The sequence below is a fragment of the Taudactylus pleione genome, unplaced genomic scaffold (genome assembly GCF_031769625.1).
Source record: "Taudactylus pleione unplaced genomic scaffold, aTauple2 ptg001881l, whole genome shotgun sequence".
Classification (NCBI taxonomy): Eukaryota; Metazoa; Chordata; class Amphibia; order Anura; family Myobatrachidae; genus Taudactylus; species Taudactylus pleione.
Window position 1 is genome coordinate 87,352 of NW_028286278.1, and position 21,813 is coordinate 109,164.

A 21,813-nucleotide genomic window follows, 5' to 3' on the forward strand; every position below is an offset into this window, starting at 1 on the left:
CTCCTCCTAGTACTCCTCCTAGTACTCCGTATAACTCCTAGAAATCCATGTAACTCCTCCTAGTACTCCGTATAACTCCTAGAAATCCATGCAACTCCTCCTAGTAGTCCATATAACTCCTAGAAATCCATGTAACTCCTCCTAGTACTCCGTATAACTCCTAGAAATCCATGCAACTCCTCCTAGTACTCCGTATAACTCCTAGAAATCCATGCAACTCCTCCTAGTACTCCGTATAACTCCTAGAAATCCATGTAACTCCTCCTGGTACTCCGTATAACTCCTAGAAATCCATGTAACTCCTCCTATTACTCCGTATAACTCCTAGAAATCCATGTAACTCCTCCTAGTACTCCGTATAACTCCTAGAAATCCATGTAACTCCTCCTATTACTCCGTATAACTCCTAGAAATCCATGTAACTCCTCCTATTAGCTGTCCATCATCCCTGCTCCATTCTGGATTGGTTCCTGCGGCTATTTCCTTCTGGTGCGAACGCTGCTCAGATGCCGGTGATAGCATTTCACGTGTTTCTGGTTCTGGTATAGTCTCCTGTTTTCCAGTCATGTACCCTGTTCTGCTGTTTGCCTTGTTATTTCCTGCCCTTTGTGTCATCTAGGCGGCACGGTCTGCATACCAGCCCTCTGCCGTTTGTGTCATCCAGGCGGCACAGACCGCATTCAGGGCCTGATTCAGAGCCGGACGCTATTTGCGCTCGCTCATTCAGAAAAAGGGGCCGGATATTTAAATAGAGTGATCCCTCTTTGCGGTCTGTTGACGCCTCTATGTCTGAGCGAGCGAACGAAATATGCGCTCGCTATTTTGTAAAGACGCCCCCTGGCCGCTCGCATCATACGTCATCTCCGCTATTAGATTAATCGAGTACATCGAAAAAGGCGTCTGAACTGCTCGCAGTGCTTGTGGTTGGATTTTCCTACCGCAATTATGCGAACAGTTCAGGCTAAGAGACAACCAAGTAACGTGGCCGATGACGCTGCTTTGTTAATTATGCACTCCCATTAAACGCCTGTTTTGACCGTTTGGCACGCCTGCGTTCGGATCTCCACTTCCCATTTTCAAGCACCTTCCCCTGTTACCACCCACAAATGGTACATTCTGTCAGTCCAATTAGCAGGCACTCTCTATTTTGCGAACACACGATTTCCGACCACACTGACTGGTTGGCGAATGCACATTACGACCCATACGCATGCGCAGATGTGCGAACATCACTCGGAGCAAACGAGCGCCCGCTTATGAGCGGCTCTGAATCAGGCCCTCAGTGTCCAGAGTGCACAGCCCAGCATCCAGTTGCTTGTGTCAACCCGGCGGCACAGGCCGCACCACAGTGTCATCTGCTTGTGTCGACTCGGTGGCACAGGTCGCACTCCAGTGTCCAGCTGCTTGTGTCAACTTGGCGGCACAGGCCACAATCCAGCATCCAAAGTACGTAATCCAGTGTACCATCGCTTGTGTCAACTCGGCGGCACAAGTCTCACATCACCGATAACTAGCCAAGGGTCACCAGCCCTCAAAGCTGCTGCACAGTCCAAAGGCCGCATCTTGTTCTACGGCCCACAGACCACAACCAGTCAAGGTTATCCAGCCTCAAGGCTGCTTCATGGCCGAAGCAAGCCAAGCATTCCAACCCTCAAGGCTGTTGCAGGACTTTCTTATAAAGCTTATACCCATCTCCTAACATTATCACCGGCCCAAGACATTATATCTAACGACTGGGTATTGTTCTTTATCTTCTGACATTACAGTCATGGAGGCCTCTCAGAATCCTGCTCATATATTGGCAACGCATATTCAGGTCCTGACCCAAAAAGTGCAAGACTTTTCTCTTCAGGTTGAGGAGACTCGAGGTGCTTCAGCTCCTGCAGTGCTTGAACCGAAATTAAATCTGCCTGATCGGTTCTCGGGGAACTGCAAAGATTTCTTGAATTTCAAAGAGAGCTGTAAGCTCTACTTTAAGCTCTGGCCCAGATCCTTGGGCTCAGAGGTCCAACAAGTTGGGATCATTATTTCGCTTTTACAGGAAGACCCTCAGACCTGGGCCTTTGGTCTTCCCTCATAGTGCTGCACTACAGATGGTGGACTCTTTTAATCACTGCGTTAGGTCTACTCTACGATGACCCAGATAAGGTGGCTTTGGCAGAAGCTAGTTTCAGGTTTTTGAAGCAGGAGTACAGGGCAGCTGAGGACTACTGTATGGAGTTCCATAAATGGGCTGTTGATGTGGGTTGGAATGACCCGGCCCTCCGAAGTCAGTTCTGTTGGGGACTTTCAGACCAAATTAAGGATATATTAGTCCAATATCCTTCTCCGGAGTCTTTGGACGATTTAATGAATTTGGCCATCCGCATCGATCGGCGACTCCGGGAGCGCAGGGTGGAAAAGAATCTACCTTCTCTGCCTCCACGATCTCCAGTTTGGATGGCTTTGTCAGAACCCAGCAAGACAAAAATGCAACTTGGGGCATTTCATCTTTCAGCCGAAGAGAAATGTAGGAGACGTTCTTTAGGCCTTTGTCTCTATTGTGGCTGTAAAGGACATGTAGCCTAGCTTTGTCCAGTTAAGTCGGGAAAGCCAAGGTCTAGTTGTATTTGGAGAGCTACATCTAGGCCTTGCATCTATCTCTCCTGAAAATTCTGTCCTTATCTCCACAATAATCAACGTACCTAAATCTCAAATTTCCGTCTCTGCCTTCGTGGATATTGGAGCTGCGGATACTTTTATGGACCTGTCGTTTTTTAAGACCTTGGGCCTGAGTCCTGAATCTTTATCCAGTCCTGTGTCAGTTATTGGTCTTGATGGCGAAAGTCTCTCCAAAGTTCTGGTTGCCTTTCGGACCCCTCCTTTACAATTGTCCATTGGAGCTCTGTATCAGGAAGAGTTGTCATTTCTCCTACTTCAATGTCCACTGGCTCCAGTCATGTTGGGATTACCTTGGCTGATAAAACATAACCCCGTGATCCAATGGCAAACTGTTGAAATTCACGAGTGGGGATCTGCTTGTTTTTCTCATTGATTTGTTACCGAGTACCAGGCTTCCAAAAGGCAGATTACATGCATTGTTCATCCCGAAAGAAAAAGCTATGCAGGAATATATTGAAGAGGCTCCGGATAAGGGATTCATTCGTCCTTCCAAATCCCTAGTAGGAGCGGGCTTCTTCTTTGTCCAGAAGAATAATGGATCACTCCGACCCTGCATTGACTTTCGAGGTTTGAATGAGATCACTGTCAAAAATGCATATCCCTTGCCATTCATTTCCGATCTCTTTGATCAACTGTGGGAAGCTTCCATTTTTTCTAAGATCGACCTCAGTGGCACAAATAACCTCATTTGCATCAGAGAAGGAGATGAGTGGAAGACGGCAATTAACACCAATTCGGGACATTATGAGTATATTGTCATGCAATTTGGCCTTTCCAATGCCCGAGCCATCTTCCAGGATTTTATCAATGAGGTGTTAAGGGATTTCTTGGAGTATTTGCAGTGGTCTACTTGGGTGACATCCTCATCTATTCCAAGTCTGTGGAGGAACATCATAGACATGTGAGGCAGGTCTAACAGAGGCTATTCGATAACCTGTATGCCAAGCTGCAGAAGTGTGAGTTTGAGGTGAAAGGGGTCTCCTTCTTAGGCTACATAATCTCCTCACAAAGATTTTCCATGGATCCTGGCAAGGTGAAGGCCATCCTGGACTGGGAACAACCCACTACTCTGAAGGCCATCCAGCATTTTTTGGGTTTCGCGGATTACTATCGCAGGTCAATAAAATCCTTCTCCTCCATTGTCTTGCCCATCGTGGAATTAACAAAAAAGGAGCTGAGGTCGCTAATTGGTCGACTAGTGCCATTCAAGCCTTCAACACACTTAAGGCTGCTTTTGTGTCTGCTCCTGTTCTTCGGCATCCTAATCCAGAATTTCCATTTATCATTGAGGTGGATGCTTCTGAGATCAGTGTGGGCACTATCTTCTCAGAAGGATTTCAAAGATGGCAAGTTTCATTCGTGAGCCTTCTTTTCCCAGAAATTCGACTCTGCAGAGAGGAACTATGACGTTGGCAACCAGGAGCTTTTGGCCATTTAATGGGCGTTTGACACCTGGAGGCACTGATTAGAGGGGGCTAATCATGTGGTGATGGTTCTCACGGACAATAAAAATCTGGCCTATATCAAGATGGCCAAGAGGTTGAATGCAAGGCAGGCTCGCTGGGCCCTGTTCTTCAACCGGTTTAATTATATTATCTCCTTCCGATCCGGGTCTAAGAATACTAAGGCGGACGCCCTTTCTCGTAGTTTCTCCATCAATCATCCTCCAATTACTTTGGAAGAAACCATTATTCCGGCTTCCAGGATTCATTTAGCCTTGACCAGGATCTTGGAAGATTCTCTCAGGATTTGCCAATCTGAAGCTCCTCTTGACATCAGGTATGCTATTTGTTCCTTAGAGGTTTCGCAAAGCAGTCTTGAAGGACTTTCACTTATCAAAAGCTGTGGATCACCCAGGCATTTCTTGGACTTTGGAACTTCTGTCTCATTCTGTTTGGTGGCAGTCCATGTCTCGAGACACCCGTGAGTTTGTCTTGGCGTGTGTCATCTGTTCCAGGAATAAGACTCTCCAGATTACTCCTTCAGGTCTGCTATGTCCTCTAAGCCTTGGACCCATATTGCTATGGACTTTGTCATTGACCTTCCATTGTCTTCCCGCTGTTCTGTCATCTGGACGATTGGACCGATTCTCCAAAATAATTCATTTCATTCCACTCATCAATTTAACATCAACATGTCTTTAGATTCCATGGGCTTCCATCATATATCATCTCGGAACGTGGGACTCAACTTGTTGCCCGTTTTTGGAGAGGTTTTTGTACCGACCTGGGTATCAATGTGAGTTTATCTTTGGGGTATCATCCACAATCCAATAGACAGATAGAGCGGGTCAATCAGTCCTTGGAACAATACCTCCGCTGTTTCGTTTTGAAATATCAAAACAACTGGGTTCTTTTGTTGCCATTTGCTGAATTTGCCTTCAACAACTCCTGCCATTCTGCCTCTTCTGTTTCTCAGTATTTCTGCAATTTTGGGACTCATCCTAGAAGTAACTCTTCTGAAATCGCATCAACTGGAGCTCTATCATCTTCATCTGTCTGGAGGTTTCGATCAGTCTGGAGGCAGGTACAACACGCCTTTCTCCAAGCTACCAGTTTTTCCAAACTTTGGGCTGATAAGCATCATAGGCCATGTAAATTTAAGGTGGGAGACTTGGTGTGGCTGTCCTCCAGGAACATTAATCTTCGTCAGAGATCACACAAGTTGGGTCTCAAATTGATTGGCCCATTCAGGATCATTTTGCAGATCAATCCAGTAGCATTTCGATTACAGCTACCCAGGACACTCAGGATTAATAATACATTTCATTGTTCACTTCTTAAACCAGTATTCTTCTCCTCCAGGTTTTCTCCTAGACGTTCAGTCAGACCTCCACCAGTTCTTGTCCACAATCACCAAGAGTTTGTAGTAGAGAAGATCCTTGATTCCAGATTCTCACAGGGTGGCCTTTAATTTTTGGTCCACCGGAAAGGCTATGGACCAGAGGAGCCCTCCTGGGTTCCTGAAAGAGCCTTGCATGCTCCTATCTTGAAGAAAAAGTTTTATGAGAACTTTCATGGGAAACCAGGGTTTAGGGGTTCCTTAACCTCTCATCAAGGGGGGTTACTGTCACAAGCTGCTCATGCAAACACCGGGGGACCGTTTGCTGAACTCCTCCTACCAGCTGTCCATCATCCCTGCTTCGTTCTGGATTGGTTCATGTGGCTATTTCCTTCTGCTGCGAATGCTGCTCTGATGCCGGTGATAGTTCTTCACGTGTTTCCGGTTCTGGCATAGTCTCCTGTTTTCCAGTAGAGTACCCGGTTCTCCTGTTTGCATTGTTACTTCTTGTGTCATCTAGGCGACACGGTCCGCATACCAGCCCTCTGCCGTGTGTGTCATCCAGGCGGCACAGACCGCACTCAGTGTCCAGAGTGCGCAGTCCAGGGTCCTGCTGCTTGTGTCAACCAGGTGGGCCTGATTCAGAGATGAACGCAACTGCAAATCACACAAAGATCGAGCGATTGTTTGCCATTGCGGACGCGTATGCATTGTAGTGCATGTGCGCGAAGGCAGCAGTGCAATCGCCATGCGTTCACGCAGACCACAGAGGCCCATTGGAGATTGATTGACAGGAAGTGACTGTTTGGGAGTGTTGACAGGGTGTGGTTAGAGATACGCAGGCATGCCTGGCCGTTTGAATGCCGTTACATTGGCGAGCATAAATTAGCCACTACAATTGTTTACGCAGCTTTGCATGGCAGAAGAGATCCCTGGCCTGCAGTCAGACCTTCCGCAAGGGTAAAATGGCCACCGATGAACTTCGATGTTACAAATGTTTACGTAGGTATGCGTAGTCGCACGCAGGTAAGAAGGCAGTAGTGGGCGTCTTTATACTCGGGTGATCTTTGCCAACTTTAGCATATTTTTGCAACCGCGTTGTGTACAGAAACAGAGTGCAATCGCATTAGTGTACGTCTCTGAATCAGGCCCTCAGTGTCCAGAGTGCGCAGCCAAGCGTCCAGCTGCTTGTGTCAGCCCGCAATCCAGTATCCAAAGTACGCAATCCAGCGTACCGCTGCTTGTGTAAACTCAGCGGCACAAGTCTCACATCAGCGACAACTAGCCAAGGCTGCTTCATGGCCACGGCAAGCCAAGCATTCCAGCCCTCAAGGCTGCTTCATGGCCACGGCAAGCCAAGCATTCCAGCCCTCAAGGCTGATGCAGGACTTTCTTACAAAGCGAATACCCATCTACTAACAGTAACTCCTCCTATTGCTTATTATAATCCATATAACTCCTCCTATAAATCTATGTAACTCCTCCTATTGCTTCTTATAATCCATATAACTCCTCCTATAAATCTATGTAACTCCTCCTATTGCTTCTTATAATCCATATAACTCCTCCTATAAATCTATGTAACTCCTCCTATTGCTTCTTATAATCCATATAACTCCTCCTATAAATCTATGTAACTCCTCCTATTGCTTCTTATAATCCATATAACTCCTCCTATACATCTATGTAACTCCTCCTATTGCTTCTTATAATCCTTATAACTCATCCTATACATCTATGTAACTCCTCCTATTGCTTCTTATAATCCATATAACTCCTCCTATACATCTATGTAACTCCTCCTATTGCTTCTTATAATCCATATAACTCCTCCTATAAATCTATGTAACTCCTCCTATTGCTTCTTATAATCCTTATAACTCCTAATATAAATCTATGTAACTCCTCCTATTGCTTCTTATAATCCTTATAACTCATCCTATACATCTATGTAACTCCTCCTATTGCTTCTTATAATCCATATAACTCCTCCTATAAATCTATGTAACTCCTCCTATTGCTTCTTATAATCCATATAACTCCTCCTATACATCTATGTAACTCCTTCTTATAATCAATGTAAATCCTCCTATAAATCCATGTAACTCCTCCTATTAATGCTTATTATCAGTGTAACTCCGCCTATAAATACATGTAACTCCTCCTATTAATGCTTATAATCAGTGTAGCTCCTCCTATAACGTATCCTATTAATGGTTATGATCAATAATAACTCCTCCTATAAATCTATATACCGCATCCTATTAATGGTTATAATCACTATAACTCCTCCTATAAATACATGTAACTCCTCCTATTAATGCTTATCATCAGTGTAACTCCTCCTATATATCCATATAACGCATCCTATTAATGGTTATAATCACTATAACTCCTCCTATAAATACATGTAACTCCTCCTATTAATGCGTATTATTATCAGTGTAACTCCTCCTATATATCCATATAACGCATCCTATTAATGGTTATAATCACTATAACTCCTCCTATAAATCCATGTAACTCCTCCTATTAATGCTTATAATCAGTGTAACTCCTCCTATTGCTCCATTACACCTCTCTATAATCCCGCTCTCTGTTGTATATAACTTCTAGGAATCCCTCAGCTATTGGGGGCAGTGCTGGGAACAAGGATCCCCAGACTGGAAATAGGAATAGACATTTACCAATGGAAACATGGTAAGAGCACCCAGCATGGAGCCCAGCTGCACCACTGCCCCGCACCATACGAGGGCGCTGTGTCCTTCATCTCGCAGGATTATGCCAATAATCACCTTGACATAGGAGAGTGTCCCCACAAATAGCACCCAGGCCAGGACCTGTAGAGACACAATGTTACTGGGTTATCTGTAGAAATAATGTATCAGTCTCACACTAATATAAAGGTAAGTTGTGCTCTGGACTGTGCAGTGTAACTACCTCTGGCCTGGTGTGGTGACCATGCTCCTCACTACACTGACCAATCCTTGCGCCATCGGTCAGTGGCGGCCACCAGTCAGGCATTATCACGGGCCAAGTCACTAATACCCCTTTTACACCAGAGCTAAAACCCGGGTTATTGCAGGGGTAACCCAGGTGGCTCCTTTGTGTAAAAGGGGAGAGGATTGGATCCCCGGGTGACCTGACAATCCAACCCAGGTAACTTGCAGGGTTTAACACGGGAATGACTCGTGAAACCCTGCAGTGTAAATGGCGCGATCTAGGTCACGATTACCTGGAGCGTGCCGCATGCCAGCCGATTGGCCGGCTTCAGTGGCGCTTGGAGATGACGTCATCTGCAAGCATCCACTTCCACACCGGAAGAGCCGGGTCACTGCAGATATGACTCCGGTGTGAACAGCGCCAACTCTGGAGTACCCTGGGTCTGCCGGCTAAATTCCGGGTCTGATCCGGTTTGGAACCGAGGGCCTGATTCTGACCCACTCGCGAGCGCTGTTCGCTCGCAAGCGGGAGTCGATGATGCCGAAGTGCGCATGCGCACGACGGAGGGAGCTCCGTCGTGCACATGCACGAGACCCGGCGAGCGACGAGGAAGTCGTTGCTCTGGGTCTCACACCAAAGGGGGCGTGCTGTCGATGGTGAGTGTTCCCATGGGAACACCTACCGTCTGGGTCCGGCCCCACTGACATCACTAGTGATGTCAGTGGGAGTGATTTTGGCTCTGATAGAGCAAAAATCACTCCAGAGCTTGCGGCAGCGAGATACTACCGCAGGGTCTCATCGCAAGCCCGATGGTCGCGATGGTCTTGACCATCGCAACCATCATCATGGACGTTCGCTATAGCTGTGGGTGGTAACCCACAGCTATGCGAGCGTCCATGAGGCCGCTCCAAAAACAGGTAGGAGGGCCCTGATTCAGAGCGAGCGCTCTGGTCAGAGCATTCGGCTCTGAATCAGGCCCCCTGTTCCAACCTCCATGTCAGACCCGGAATTAAGGTATAAAAGCGGTATTACATGCGACCCGGGTAACGTGACACAGAGTCACCACCTTCCTGATGCCAACACTACTTTAAGTTATGAGCATCCAATGGGGCAAGACTGGGCAGCTGCCCCAACTCTGGGGCAAATTCAGGGGTCAATCTCACCTAGCACAGGGAGTCGCCCTACGGGGGGCATGCAATTCAGCCTGTTAAGTTTGCACAGGTGAAAAAGGGGGGTAGCCTCAGGCTCTATGGCCTGAAGCTATTCAGACTCCCTTTTTCACCCAAACCCCTTTTTAAGGAGTGTTAAAAGGGGGCGATAAATGCAGTTAATGGGTGTTAATAAGGGGCGATAAGTGCAGTTAACGGGGGTGTTAACTCAAAGTCCATGAAAAGTTCTAACTGCATTCTTATCAGGGATATATGTTCGGGTCTCATGTGGCCCCAAAAGAAATCCCCGTAAAGGATTAAATAGCTGCCGCGTGAATTAGCACCCATTACCTTAACGAGGCAAATTTAATTCCTCCCTGTGTGTTCTATCAAACAAAAAAGCAAATGAAAAATGATAGTTCAAGGTCAAAAAGGTATTTAACATGATACCTACAATGAGGGAGCCCCCAATGTTACCGTGTAGGAGGGGGGGGCATGGACTTAACACCGCCGTGTTCATGATGTATGAGCCGATGACAGAACCGGTCACTGCCAGGCCCCCTACGCTGAGAAGAGACCTGGAGTAGAGATAAACCACAAGTTATTCATTATTTATTGCTGAGAAGATATTGTTATTACTGCAAAAAGTCCTGCATGTAACATATTTCCCCGATCACAGGTAGCATTTCCAAATGACGAGAAAACCGTAAACATATAAAACTACGATTATTAGGATGGAATGCGGTAACTATAGGATTGTAGGACAACCATGGCCAAAAGTTTTGAGAATGACACAAGTATTGGTTTTCACAAAGTCTGCTGTTTTTAGTGTTTATGATGGCAATTTGCATATACTCCAGAATGTCATGAAGAGTGATCAGATGAATTGTAATTAATTGCAATGTCCCTCTTTACCATGACAATGAACTTAGGCCCTCATTCAGACCCACTCGCGAGCGGCTGTCCGCTCGCAAGTGGGTCGATGGTCTGCACTGCGCATGCGCATGACGGAGGGAGCTCTGTCGTGCGCATTTGCGAGACGCGGCGAGCGAAGGACTTTCCTTCGCTCGGAGTGTCTCATCAAAGGGGGCGTGCTGTCGATGTTGACTGACAGCACGCCCCCTTTGGTGGGCGTGCCGGGGGCGTGCCTGCCAGACGGAGGCGTTCCCAAGGGAACGCCTACCGTCTGAAGCCGGCCCCACTGACATCACTAGTGATGTCAGTGGGAGTGATTTTGGCTCTGATAGAGCCAAAATCACTCCTGGCCTTGCGGTTGAGAAACTCAACCGCAGTCTTTTGCTCGCAGTTTCGATGGTCGCGATGGTCAAGACCATCATCCTGCACGTTCGTATATGCTGTGGGTGGTGACCCACAGCTATACGAGCGTCCAGGAGGACGCTCCATATTAATGGAGGTGGGCCCTGATTCAGAACGAGCGCTCTGGTCAGAGCGTCCGGCTCTGAATCAGGGCCTTAATCCCAAAAACAACATTTCCACTGCATTTGAGCCTTGCCACAAAAGGACCAGCTGACATCATGTCAGTTATTTTCTCATTGCCACAGGTGAGTGTTAATGAGGACAAGGCTGGAGATCACTCTGTCATGCTGATTGAGTTAGAATAACAGATTAGAAGCTTTAAAAGGAGGGTGGAGCTTGAAATCATTGTTCTTCCTCTTTTAACCATGGTCACCTTCTAGGAAACACGTGCAGTCATCATTGTTTTGCACAAAAAGGACTTCACAGGCAAGGATTTTACTGCTAGTAACATTGCACCTAAATCAACCATTTATCGGATCATCAAGAACTTCAAGGAGAAAGGTTCAATAGTTGTGAAGAAAGCTTCAGGGCGCCCCACGTCCAAGTGCCAGGACCGTCTCTTTAAGTTGATTCAGCTGCGGGATCGGGGCACCACCAGTGCAGAGCTTGCTCAGGAATGGCAGCAGGCAGGTTTGAGTGCATCTTCATGCACAGTGAGGCGAAGACTTTTGAAGGATAGCCTGGTGTCAAGAAGGGCAGCAAAGAAGCCACTTCGCGCCAGGAAAAACATCAAGGACAGACTGATATTCTGCAAAAGGTACAGAGATTGGACTGCTGAGGACTGGGGTAAAGTTATAATCTCCTTTCAGATTGTTTGGGCCATCAGGAAAAAAACGCTTGTCCAGAGAAGGAAAGGTAAGAGCTACCATCAGTCCTGTGTCATGCCAACAGTAAAGCATCCTGAGACCATTCATGTGTGGGGTTGCTTCTCAGCCAAGGGAGTGGGCTCACTCACAATTTTGCCTAAGAACACAGCCATGAATAAAGAATGGTACCAAAACATCCTCCAAGAGCAACTTCTCCCAACCATCCAAGAACAGTTTGGTGATGAACAATGCCTTTTCCAGCATGATGGAGCACCTTGCCATAATACAAAAGTGATAACTAAGTGGCTCAGGGAACAAAACATCGACATTTTGAGTCCATGGCCAGGAAACTCCCCAGACCTTAATCCCAGTGAGAACTTGTGGTCAATCCTCAAGAGGCGGGTGGACAAACAAAAACCCACAAATTCTGACAAACTCCAAGCATTGATTAGGTAAGAATGGGCGACCATCAGTCAGTATGTGGCCCAGAAGTTGAGTGACAGCATGCCAGGGCAAATTGCAGAGGTCTTGAAAAAGAAGGGTCAATACTGCAAATATTGACTCTTTGCATAAACTTAATGTAAATGTCAATAAAAGCCTTTGACACTTATGAAATGCTTGTAATGTTACTTCAGTATACCATAGTAACATCTGACACTTATGTAATGCTGTAATGTTACCTCAGTATACCATAGTAACATCTGACACTTATGTAATGCTGTAATGTTACATCAGTATACTATGGTAACATCTGACACTTATGTAATGCTGTAATGTTACCTCAGTATACCATAGTAACATCTGACACTTATGTAATGCTGTAATGTTACCTCAGTATACCATAGTAACATGACACTTATGTAATGCTGTAATGTTACCTCAGTATACCATAGTAACATCTGACACTTATGTAATGCTGTAATGTTACCTCAGTATACCATAGTAACATCTGACACTTATGTAATGCTGTAATGTTACCTCAGTATACCATAGTAACATCTTACACTTATGTAATGCTGTAATGTTACCTCAGTATACCATAGTAACATCTGACACTTATGTAATGCTGTAATGTTACTTCAGTATACCATAGTAACATCTGACACTTATGTAATGCTGTAATGTTACCTCAGTATACCATAGTAACATCTGCCACTTATGTAATGCTGTAATGTTACCTCAGTATACTATAGTAACATCTGACACTTATGTAATGCTGTAATGTTACCTCAGTATACCATAGTAACATCTGACACTTATGTAATGCTGTAATGTTACCTCAGTATACCATAGTAACATCTGACACTTATGTAATGCTTGTAATGTTACCTCAGTATACCATAGTAACATCTGACACTTATGTAATGCTGTAATGTTACCTCAGTATACCATAGTAACATCTGACACTTATGTAATGCTTGTAATGTTACCTCAGTATACCATAGTAACATCTGACACTTATGTAATACTGTAATGTTACCTCATTATACCATAGTAACATCTGACATTTATGTAATGTTACCTCAGTATACCATAGTAACATCTGACACTTATGTAATACTGTAATGTTACCTCATTATACCATAGTAACATCTGACATTTATGTAATGTTACCTCAGTATACCATAGTAACATCTGACACTTATGTAATGCTGTAATGTTACCTCAGTATACCATAGTAACATCTGACACTTATGTAATGCTGTAATGTTACCTCAGTATACCATAGTAACATCTGACACTTATGTAATGCTGTAATGTTACCTCAGTATACCATAGTAACATCTGACACTTATGTAATACTGTAATGTTACCTCATTATACCATAGTAACATCTGACACTTATGTAATACTGTAATGTTACCTCATTATTCCATAGTAACACAAGCTTGCTGACATTCAGCTCCCTCCTTCCGGGAGAGAGCTATTCAGGCTTACACAGCAGGGGGCGTGACGCTGTCAAATGGGCCGAGGCCTGGCAGCTGACACATCATTTGGGGAGGAGCATGGTGGCGTGATGGCATCATCATGGCTCCGCCCCATCTTCACAATGCCGAGATTAATGGCATTGAGCAGCAGGGGGCGGAGCCACGATGACGCGATTCAGCACAAATCACATCATGGGCTGATGTTTATACTTTTAACCGCAGGGGGGCGAACACATCACCAGGGGCCGGGAGGCTTGCCTGCCTTTCTGAGGGGCCAGGACTGGCACCTGATTTTCGGAAGGCTCCCGGCTGAATCGGGAGGGTAGTATGTAGTAACATCTGACAAAAAGGTCTAAAAACACTGAAGCAGCAAAACTTTGTGAAAACCAATTCTTGTGTCATTCTCACAACTTTTGGCCATGGCTGTACATACGTTCCCTGCTTCTGTGGGAAAGCAAAAACACCCAAAAATAGGAACAATTAACGTACTTTAACTAGCAATTGTGATTTTGCATTTGAGTCAGTGTTCATGATGCGATGTTTATCCGATGTTGTATTGTGCTGAATTGGAGTGTTAAGTTGTGGTTAACCTGCAAGTTGACGTCGGTCTGTGCTTTAGTGAATTCCTGATTTGTAAAAATCACTCCCAAATCACAAAATAACACTAAATCAACCAAAAACGAATCTTAGTAAATTTACAACCCTAAGAGTCCAAAGGACACGGGGCCTAATTCAGACCTGCTTGCGAGTGCATAGCGCTCGCAAGTGGGTCGATGGTGGCCTGGAGCGCATGCGCGGCGGGCGCCGCATGCTTGAGCAAGCCCCGTAGTGAATGAGAACTTCACTCACTCCGGGGCTCGCAACAAAACGGGGCGGCTATCGATGTTGATCGACAGCTCGCCCTGTTTTGTAGGCGGGTAGGGGGGTTGGCTGCACAAACGGAGGCGTTCCTGAAGGAACGCATGGCGTTTGAGGGCGGCCCTACTGACATCACTCATGATGTCAGTAGTGGACTTCCTGCTCTATTAGAGCAGGAAGTCCACTCAGCATTGCGAGTGCTGAGACCCTACCTTAGGGTCTCCTCACAATGCCGATGGTCACGATAATCGCGACCATCGCCAGGCCACTCACACAAGCTGTGGGTGGTCACTCACAGCTTTACGAGCGGCCTGGAGGCAGATTAAAAGAAAATAAAATCCGCCCTGATTCAGAGCGAGCGCCTCAGAATAAGACCCTCAGTTTGGGGCAGAAATTTCCAGCACATTTGATAAATGTCAAAACTGAAGGAGGAAAATTAAGTATAAACCTCCTATGGAGCCCCCTAATCCGAGAAGGAACATAATACTTACTCGCTGGGCAGAGACATGTTCCTAAGCTCACATTTCACTTATTAGAGGCTTTATCCATTTCTTCACATTTACCATAGTTATTTCCCAGGGCTCATTCCTTCACATTTACCATAGTTATTTCCCAGGGCTCATTCCTTCACATTTACCATAGTTATTTCCCAGGGCTCATTCCTTCACATTTACCATAGTTATTTCCCAGGGCTCATTCCTTCACATTTACCATAGTTATTTCCCAGGGCTCATTCCTTCACATTTACCATAGTTATTTCCCAGGGCTCATTCCTTCACATTTACCATAGTTATTTCCCAGGGCTCATTCCTTCACATTTACCATAGTTATTTCCCAGGGCTCATTCCTTCACATTTACCATAGTTATTTTCCAGGGCTCATTCCTTCACATTTACCATAGTTATTTCCCAGGGCTCATTCCTTCACATTTACCATAGTTATTTCCCAGGGCTCATCCCTTCACATTTACCATAGTTATTTCCCAGGGCTTATTCCTTCACATTTACCATAGTTATTTCCCAGGGCTCATTCCTTCACATTTACCATAGTTATTTCCCAGGGCTCATTCCTTCACATTTACCATAGTTATTTCCCAGGGCTCATTCCTTCACATTTACCATAGTTATTTCCCAGGGCTCATTCCTTCACATTTACCATAGTTATTTCCCAGGGCTCATTCCTTCACATTTACCATAGTTATTTCCCAGGGCTCATTCCTTCACATTTACCATAGTTATTTCCCAGGGCTCATTCCTTCACATTTACCATAGTTATTTCCCAGGGCTCATTCCTTCATATAGGCTGTAAAGCTGGCAGCATGATGGGACGTAAGGGTTATTCCCGTGAGCCCTCCAGCTATTCCTGTAAGAGACTGTGACTAATGCCTGTTCATTATTCACAGCAAATGGCCCCACAAAGATTATACATACCCCCCCAACTGTCCTGATTTAAGGAGGACAGTCCTGCTTTTCTGCCATTGTCCTGCCGTCCTACCTACGGGTCGCAGTGTCCCATGGATAGACAAGGATGAGACGGAAATCTCACCTGCTGCATGCACAGAGAGAGGCTGAGAAAGTGCTGGGCATACTACAGAGTGATGATGGGGTGCTTGGGTGGCCACGCCTACATGACTTGCTGCCACACCCTTTTCCATGTGCCCACTCCCAAATGTTGGGAGAGATGGATTATTGGATTTTGTATCTAACTCGCCAAGAGTTACAAATCATAGAGGGATCCACTTTGCAATGTGGATTTCCTTACAGTAGGAAGAATCAGGGATCAGCCATTTGCAGAATTCATAAGGTCTAGAAGTAATTGGAGGTACGAAGCTAAAATGTGGCATGGGCGGGTAGAACTGTCGCTCGGTGCTGCATGCCAAATTTCAGGGCAAAATGATAAAAAAATGAGGACATGGGAGTAATCTAAAGCTCCAGCTGTCACTTTTTTCTGACATTCTCAATTAGGACCATTTTTCTGCTGTTCTCTATGGGGGATTTTTCGGAAGGCACAACACAGGGGAGGGGGCGAATTTAGACTTGGGTTTGTTTTATTAGGTAGCTATTGTTCCAGGGTATGTGCTTTTGGCCCAGTCCTGGTGGAACAAATGATGTAGGGGGTCCCCCATATTCAGCGCTACCTACACTGGGCTCTGAGCTGGTTCTGGAAATACAGAGGGAAAAAATGCGTAGGGTCCCCCTGTATTTACCAGAACCAGCACTGGATCCCTCTCTAGTGGGGGGGGGGTAATGTCACAGCCAGGGGAGCCCTATCACCGTGTTCCAGAGCCGAAGCATCACTCACCACTGACCACTAGTCAGCCCAGGCCGAGGATCCTTGGGGAGCTGTGGACACCCCAATAATGGGGTCCCGTTCTCCAGGGCACCCCAGGCGGATAGCCCGGGGCGATCCCCGACAGCCGTGGCCGGTGGGTGCTGGGTTAATTATGTAAAGTGTGGTGCAAATTAGGGGTGAGCGGGTTCGGATTTCTGAAATCCGAACCCCCCCGAGCCCCCCCGATCCGAGTCCGATCCGAGTCAGGCTCGACTTTTCCCGCCTGACTCGGATCTGAAATCGAGGCAAAACGTCATCATCCCGCCTTCCGAGTCTCGCGGGTTTTGGATCCTATATAAGGTACCCGCGTCGGCGCCATTTTCTCACTCAGCTGTGGACAGTGAAGAGGGAGGGTGGGAGTTAGGGCTGTGTAGTGTAGTGTAGTGTAGTGCTGCTGTTGTCCACTACTTCAAAGTCCATAGGGGCTGGCTGTGTTGTGCTGTGCTGCTGTTGTTAATAGGGGCTGTGTCCACTACTTCAAAGTCCATAGGGGCTGGCTGGACTGTGTTGTGCAGTCAGTTCTCCATAGGGGCTGTGTCCACTCCAAAGTCCTGTGCAGTGTCCCAGTCCTAAAGGAGTGCTGTAGTGTTGTCCAGGGGGTGCTCTGTCCATCAGGGGTGCTCCCCCCAAGTGCTAAAAAAATAATATATTTTCTGTGTTTGTGAATTGTGTGCGCAGTAGCCGCACGTGCATCAACAAAGTAGTGCCAAGCGTGCGCCTGTGTCATAAGTAAAGGGCCGGCTGGCTTGACCGTTAAGGGTGCTGTAACCCCCGAAAGTACACTCCAGTCCAAACCAAAAAAAAAATTATTTTCTGTGTTTGTGAATTGTGTGCGCAGTAGCCGCACGTGCATCAACAAAGTAGTGCCAAGCGTGCGCCTGTGTCATAAGTAAAGGGCCGGCTGGCTTGACCGTTAAAGGGTGCTGTAACCCCCGAAAGTACACTCCAGTCCAAACCAAAAAAAAATTATTTTCTGTGTTTGTGAATTGTGTGCGCAGTAGCCGCACGTGCATCAACAAAGTAGTGCCAAGCGTGCGCCTGTGTCATAAGTAAAGGGCCGGCTGGCTTGACCGTTAAGGGTGCTGTAACCCCCGAAAGTACACTCCAGTCCAAACCAAAAAAAAAATTATTTTCTGTGTTTGTGAATTGTGTGCGCAATAGCCGCACGTGCATCAACAAAGTAGTGCCAAGCGTGCGCCTGTGTCATAAGTAGGGGTGTGCACCGGCCACTTTTCGTGTTTTGTGTTTTGGTTTTGGATCTGGATCTTTCTTCGTGTTTTGGATCTGGATTGGTTTTGCCAAAACCACCCTTCCGTGTTTTGGGTTCTGGGTTTTGTGTTTTGGATCTGTATTTTTTTTTAAAAAAGCATAAAAACAGCTAAAATCACAGAATTTGTAGGTTTTTCTGCTCCTATGCTATTATTAACCTCAATAACCTTAATTTCCACTCATTTCCAGTCTATTCTGAACACCTCACACCTCACAATAGTGTTTTTATGTCCAAAACGTTGCACCGAGGTAGCTGGATGACTATGCTAAGCGACACGAGTGGGCGGCACAAACACGTGACCCATCTAGGCGTGAAACTGCAGTGGCAGACAGGATGGCAGTTTGAAAAACTAGGCCCCAAACTGTACATAATGCAAAGAAAAAAAAGAAGTGCAAGATGGAATTGTCCTTGGGCCCTCCCACCCACCCTTATGTTGTATAAACAGGACATGCACACTTTAACAAACCAATCATTTCAGCGCCAGGGTCTGCCACACAACTGTGGCTGAAATGATTGGTTCGTTTGGGCCCCCACAAAACAAGCTGGCAATTAATGTGTCCCTGCACAAACTGGCTCTATGGAGGCAAGATGTCATCCTCATCCTCCTCATCCACCGATTCCTCACCCTCTTCAGTGTGTACATCCTCATCCTCACAAAGTATTAACTCGTCCCCACTTGAATCCACCACCACAGGTCCCTCTGTACCTTCTGGAGGCTGGTCTCCCTGGAAGAGCTGATAATTCATTTTGATGAACATCATCTTCTCCACATTCTGTGGAAGCAACCTCCTACGCCTTTCGCTGACAAGGTTCCCGGCTGCACTAAACACTCTTTCGGAGTACACACTGGAGGGGGGGCAACTCAGGTAAAATAGAGCCAGTTTGTACAGGGGCCTCCAAATTGCCTCTTTTTCCTGCCAGTACAGGTATGGACTGTCTGCCATGCCTACTTGGATGCTGTCACCGATGTAATCCTCCACCATTCTGTCAATGGTGACAGTATCATATGCAGTGACAGTAGACATGTCAGAAATTGTTGCCAGGTCCTTCAGTCCGGACCAGATGTCCAAACTTGGTCCTGCCTGCCCTGCATCACCGCCAGCGGGTTGCTTAGGATACCTAAGTTTTTCCTGGCAGCCCCAGTTGCAGGAGAAAATGAAGAAGGAGCCGTTGACGTGTCACGTTCCGCTTCAGCTGACAGTGTGTTCACCAGCAGGTCTTTGCACCTCTGCAGGCTTGTGTCGGCCGGAAAGAGAGACACCACATAGGCTTTAAACCTAGGATCGAGCACGGTGGCCAAAACGTAGTGGTCTGATTTCAACAGATTGACCACCCTGGAATCCTGGCAAAGCGAATGAAGGGCTTCATCCACAAGTCCCACATGCCGAGTGGAATCGCTCCGTCTTAGCTCCTCCTTCACTTTCTCCAGCTGCTTCTGCAAAAGCCTGATGAGGGGAATGACCTGACTCAAGCTGGCAGTGTCTGAACTGACTTCACGTGTGGCAAGTTCGAAGGGCTGGAGAACCTTGCACAACATGGAAATCATTCTCCACTGCGCTTGAGTCAGGTGCATACCCCCTCCTTTGCCTATGTCATAGGTGGATGTATAGGCTTGTATGGCCTTTTGATGCTCCTCCATCCTCTGAAGCTTATAGAGGGTTGAGTTCCACCGCATCACAACCTCTTGCTTCAGGTGATGGCGGGGCAGGTTCAAGAGTGTTTGCTGGTGCTCCAGTCTTCGGCACGCAGTCGCTGAATGGCGAAAGTGGGCAGAAATTTTTCAGGCCACCCAAAGCGTCTCCTGCACGCCCCTGTCGCTTTTCAGAAAATTCTGCACCACCAAGTTTATTGTGTGAGCAAAACATGGGACGTGCTGGAATTTGCCCAGATGTAATGCCCGCACAATATTGGTGGCGTTGTCAGATATCACAAATCCCCAGGAGAGTCTAAGTGGGGTAAGCCACTGGGCGATGATTTCCCTCAGTTTCTCTAAGAGGTTGTCGGCGGTGTGCCTCTTACTGAAACCGGTGATACACAGCGTAGCCTGCCTTGTAACGAGCTGGCGTTTCTGAGATGCTGCTACTGGTGACGCTGCTGCTGTTGCTGCGTAAGGTGATACATCTACCCAGTGGGCTGTCACAGTCATATAGTCCTTAGTCTGCCCTGTTCCACTTGTCCACATGTCCGTGGTTAAGTGGACATTGTGTACAACGGCATTTTTCAGGACACTGAGGACACTTTTTCTGACGTTTCTGTACAGTCTCGGTATCGCCTGCCTAGTGAAGTGGAATCTAGACGGGATTTGGAACCGGGGACACACTACCTCCATCAATTGTCTAAATCCCACTGCACTAATGGCGGATACCGGACGCACGTCTAACACCAACATAGCAGTCAAGGCCTCAGTTATACGTTTTGCTTCAGGATGACTGCTGTCATACTTCATCCTCCTCGCTAAGGACTGTTGGAGGGTCAATTGTTTAGTAAAAGTAGTGGTGTTCCTACTTCCTCTCTGGGATGATGAACGACTCCCAGCAGCAGCAACAGCAGCAGCGGCAGCAGTAGGCGTAGCAATGCAGGATCCTCCAGAGGAATCCCGGATAGGAGAGTCAGTCATGCCAGTGACATGGCCTGCAGGACTACTTCCGATCCTGACTAAGGAGGAAATTGACGAGGAGGGAGTTGACGGTGTGGTTTGCAGGCGCTTGGATACAACAGGACAACGGGATTTAGGTGTCCCTGGACTGCTTACGGTCTTAGCCAAAGTTTCTGAACTTGACAGTAACTTTTTATGAACGCACTGCAGGTGCCGTATAAGGGAGGATGTTCCTAGGTGGTTGACGTCCCTACCCCTACTTATTTCACCTTTACATATGGTACATATGGCAAGACAGTTGTTGTCCGGATTTGGATAGAAATATTGCCAGACCAAAGAGGTGGAATGTTTGGTCTTCTGCCCAGGCATGACCGTGATGGGCTTTTTCATCCCACGGACAACAACTGTCTCCCCCGGAGCCTGATTTAAACAAACCACATCACCATCAGAATCCTCCTCGCCAACTTCCTCCTCAGCGCCAGCTACACCAGTATCCTCATCCTGTTGTACTTCAACAGTGACATCTTCAATTTGCATATCAGCAAGTGGACTGTGGGTGCTCCTTTCAGCACTTGCAGGGGGCGTGCAAATGGTGGAAAGAGCCACCTCTTCCCGTCCAGTGCTGGGAAGGTCAGGCATCGCAACCACCACCACACTTGGACTCTCCTTGGGGATTTGTGATATCTTCTTAGAAAGCACAGTTCTTCGCTGTGCTTTTGCCAGCTTAACTCTTTTGATTTTTTTAGTGGGAGGAGGGCTTCCATCGTCATGTGAAGCTGAACCACTAGTCATGAACATACTAGGGATCGACCTTAGCCGTTCCTTGCCACTCCGTGTCGTAAATGGCATATTGGCAAGTTTACGTTTCTCTTCAGCTGATTTAAATGTCTTTTTCAAGGTCATTTTCCTGAACTTTGCCATTTGGGATTGTATGTGCCCTCTACTATGACATTGGGCATCGGCCTTGGCAGACGACGTTGATGGCATGTTATCGTCTATGTCATGACTAGTGGCAGCAGCTTCAGCACTAGGAGGAAGTGGTTCTTGATCTTTCTCTATTTTATTTTTATCGGAGAAAGTTTGGTCCTCCATTTATGTTATATCGATTTGATATATACGTGCGGCTAAACACAGAAAATAATTTTTTTTTTGGTTTGGACTGGAGTGTACTTTG

At 46.6% G+C, this 21,813-nt stretch overlaps 1 protein-coding gene across 1 annotated transcript in view; it reads right to left on the reverse strand.

The window, feature by feature from the left end:
* Positions 1 to 8,069: 8,069 nt before the first annotated feature.
* LOC148436235 (solute carrier family 52, riboflavin transporter, member 3-B-like) overlaps positions 8,070 to 21,813 on the reverse strand; it is a 53,288-nt gene continuing 39,544 nt past the window's right edge. The window contains exons 2-3 of the mRNA XM_088465162.1: positions 9,988 to 10,111; positions 8,070 to 8,282 (exon numbers count right to left, since the gene is read on the reverse strand). Coding sequence (XP_088321288.1) covers positions 8,070 to 8,282; positions 9,988 to 10,111 — 337 coding nt within the window. The remainder of the gene's footprint in view (positions 8,283 to 9,987; positions 10,112 to 21,813) is intronic.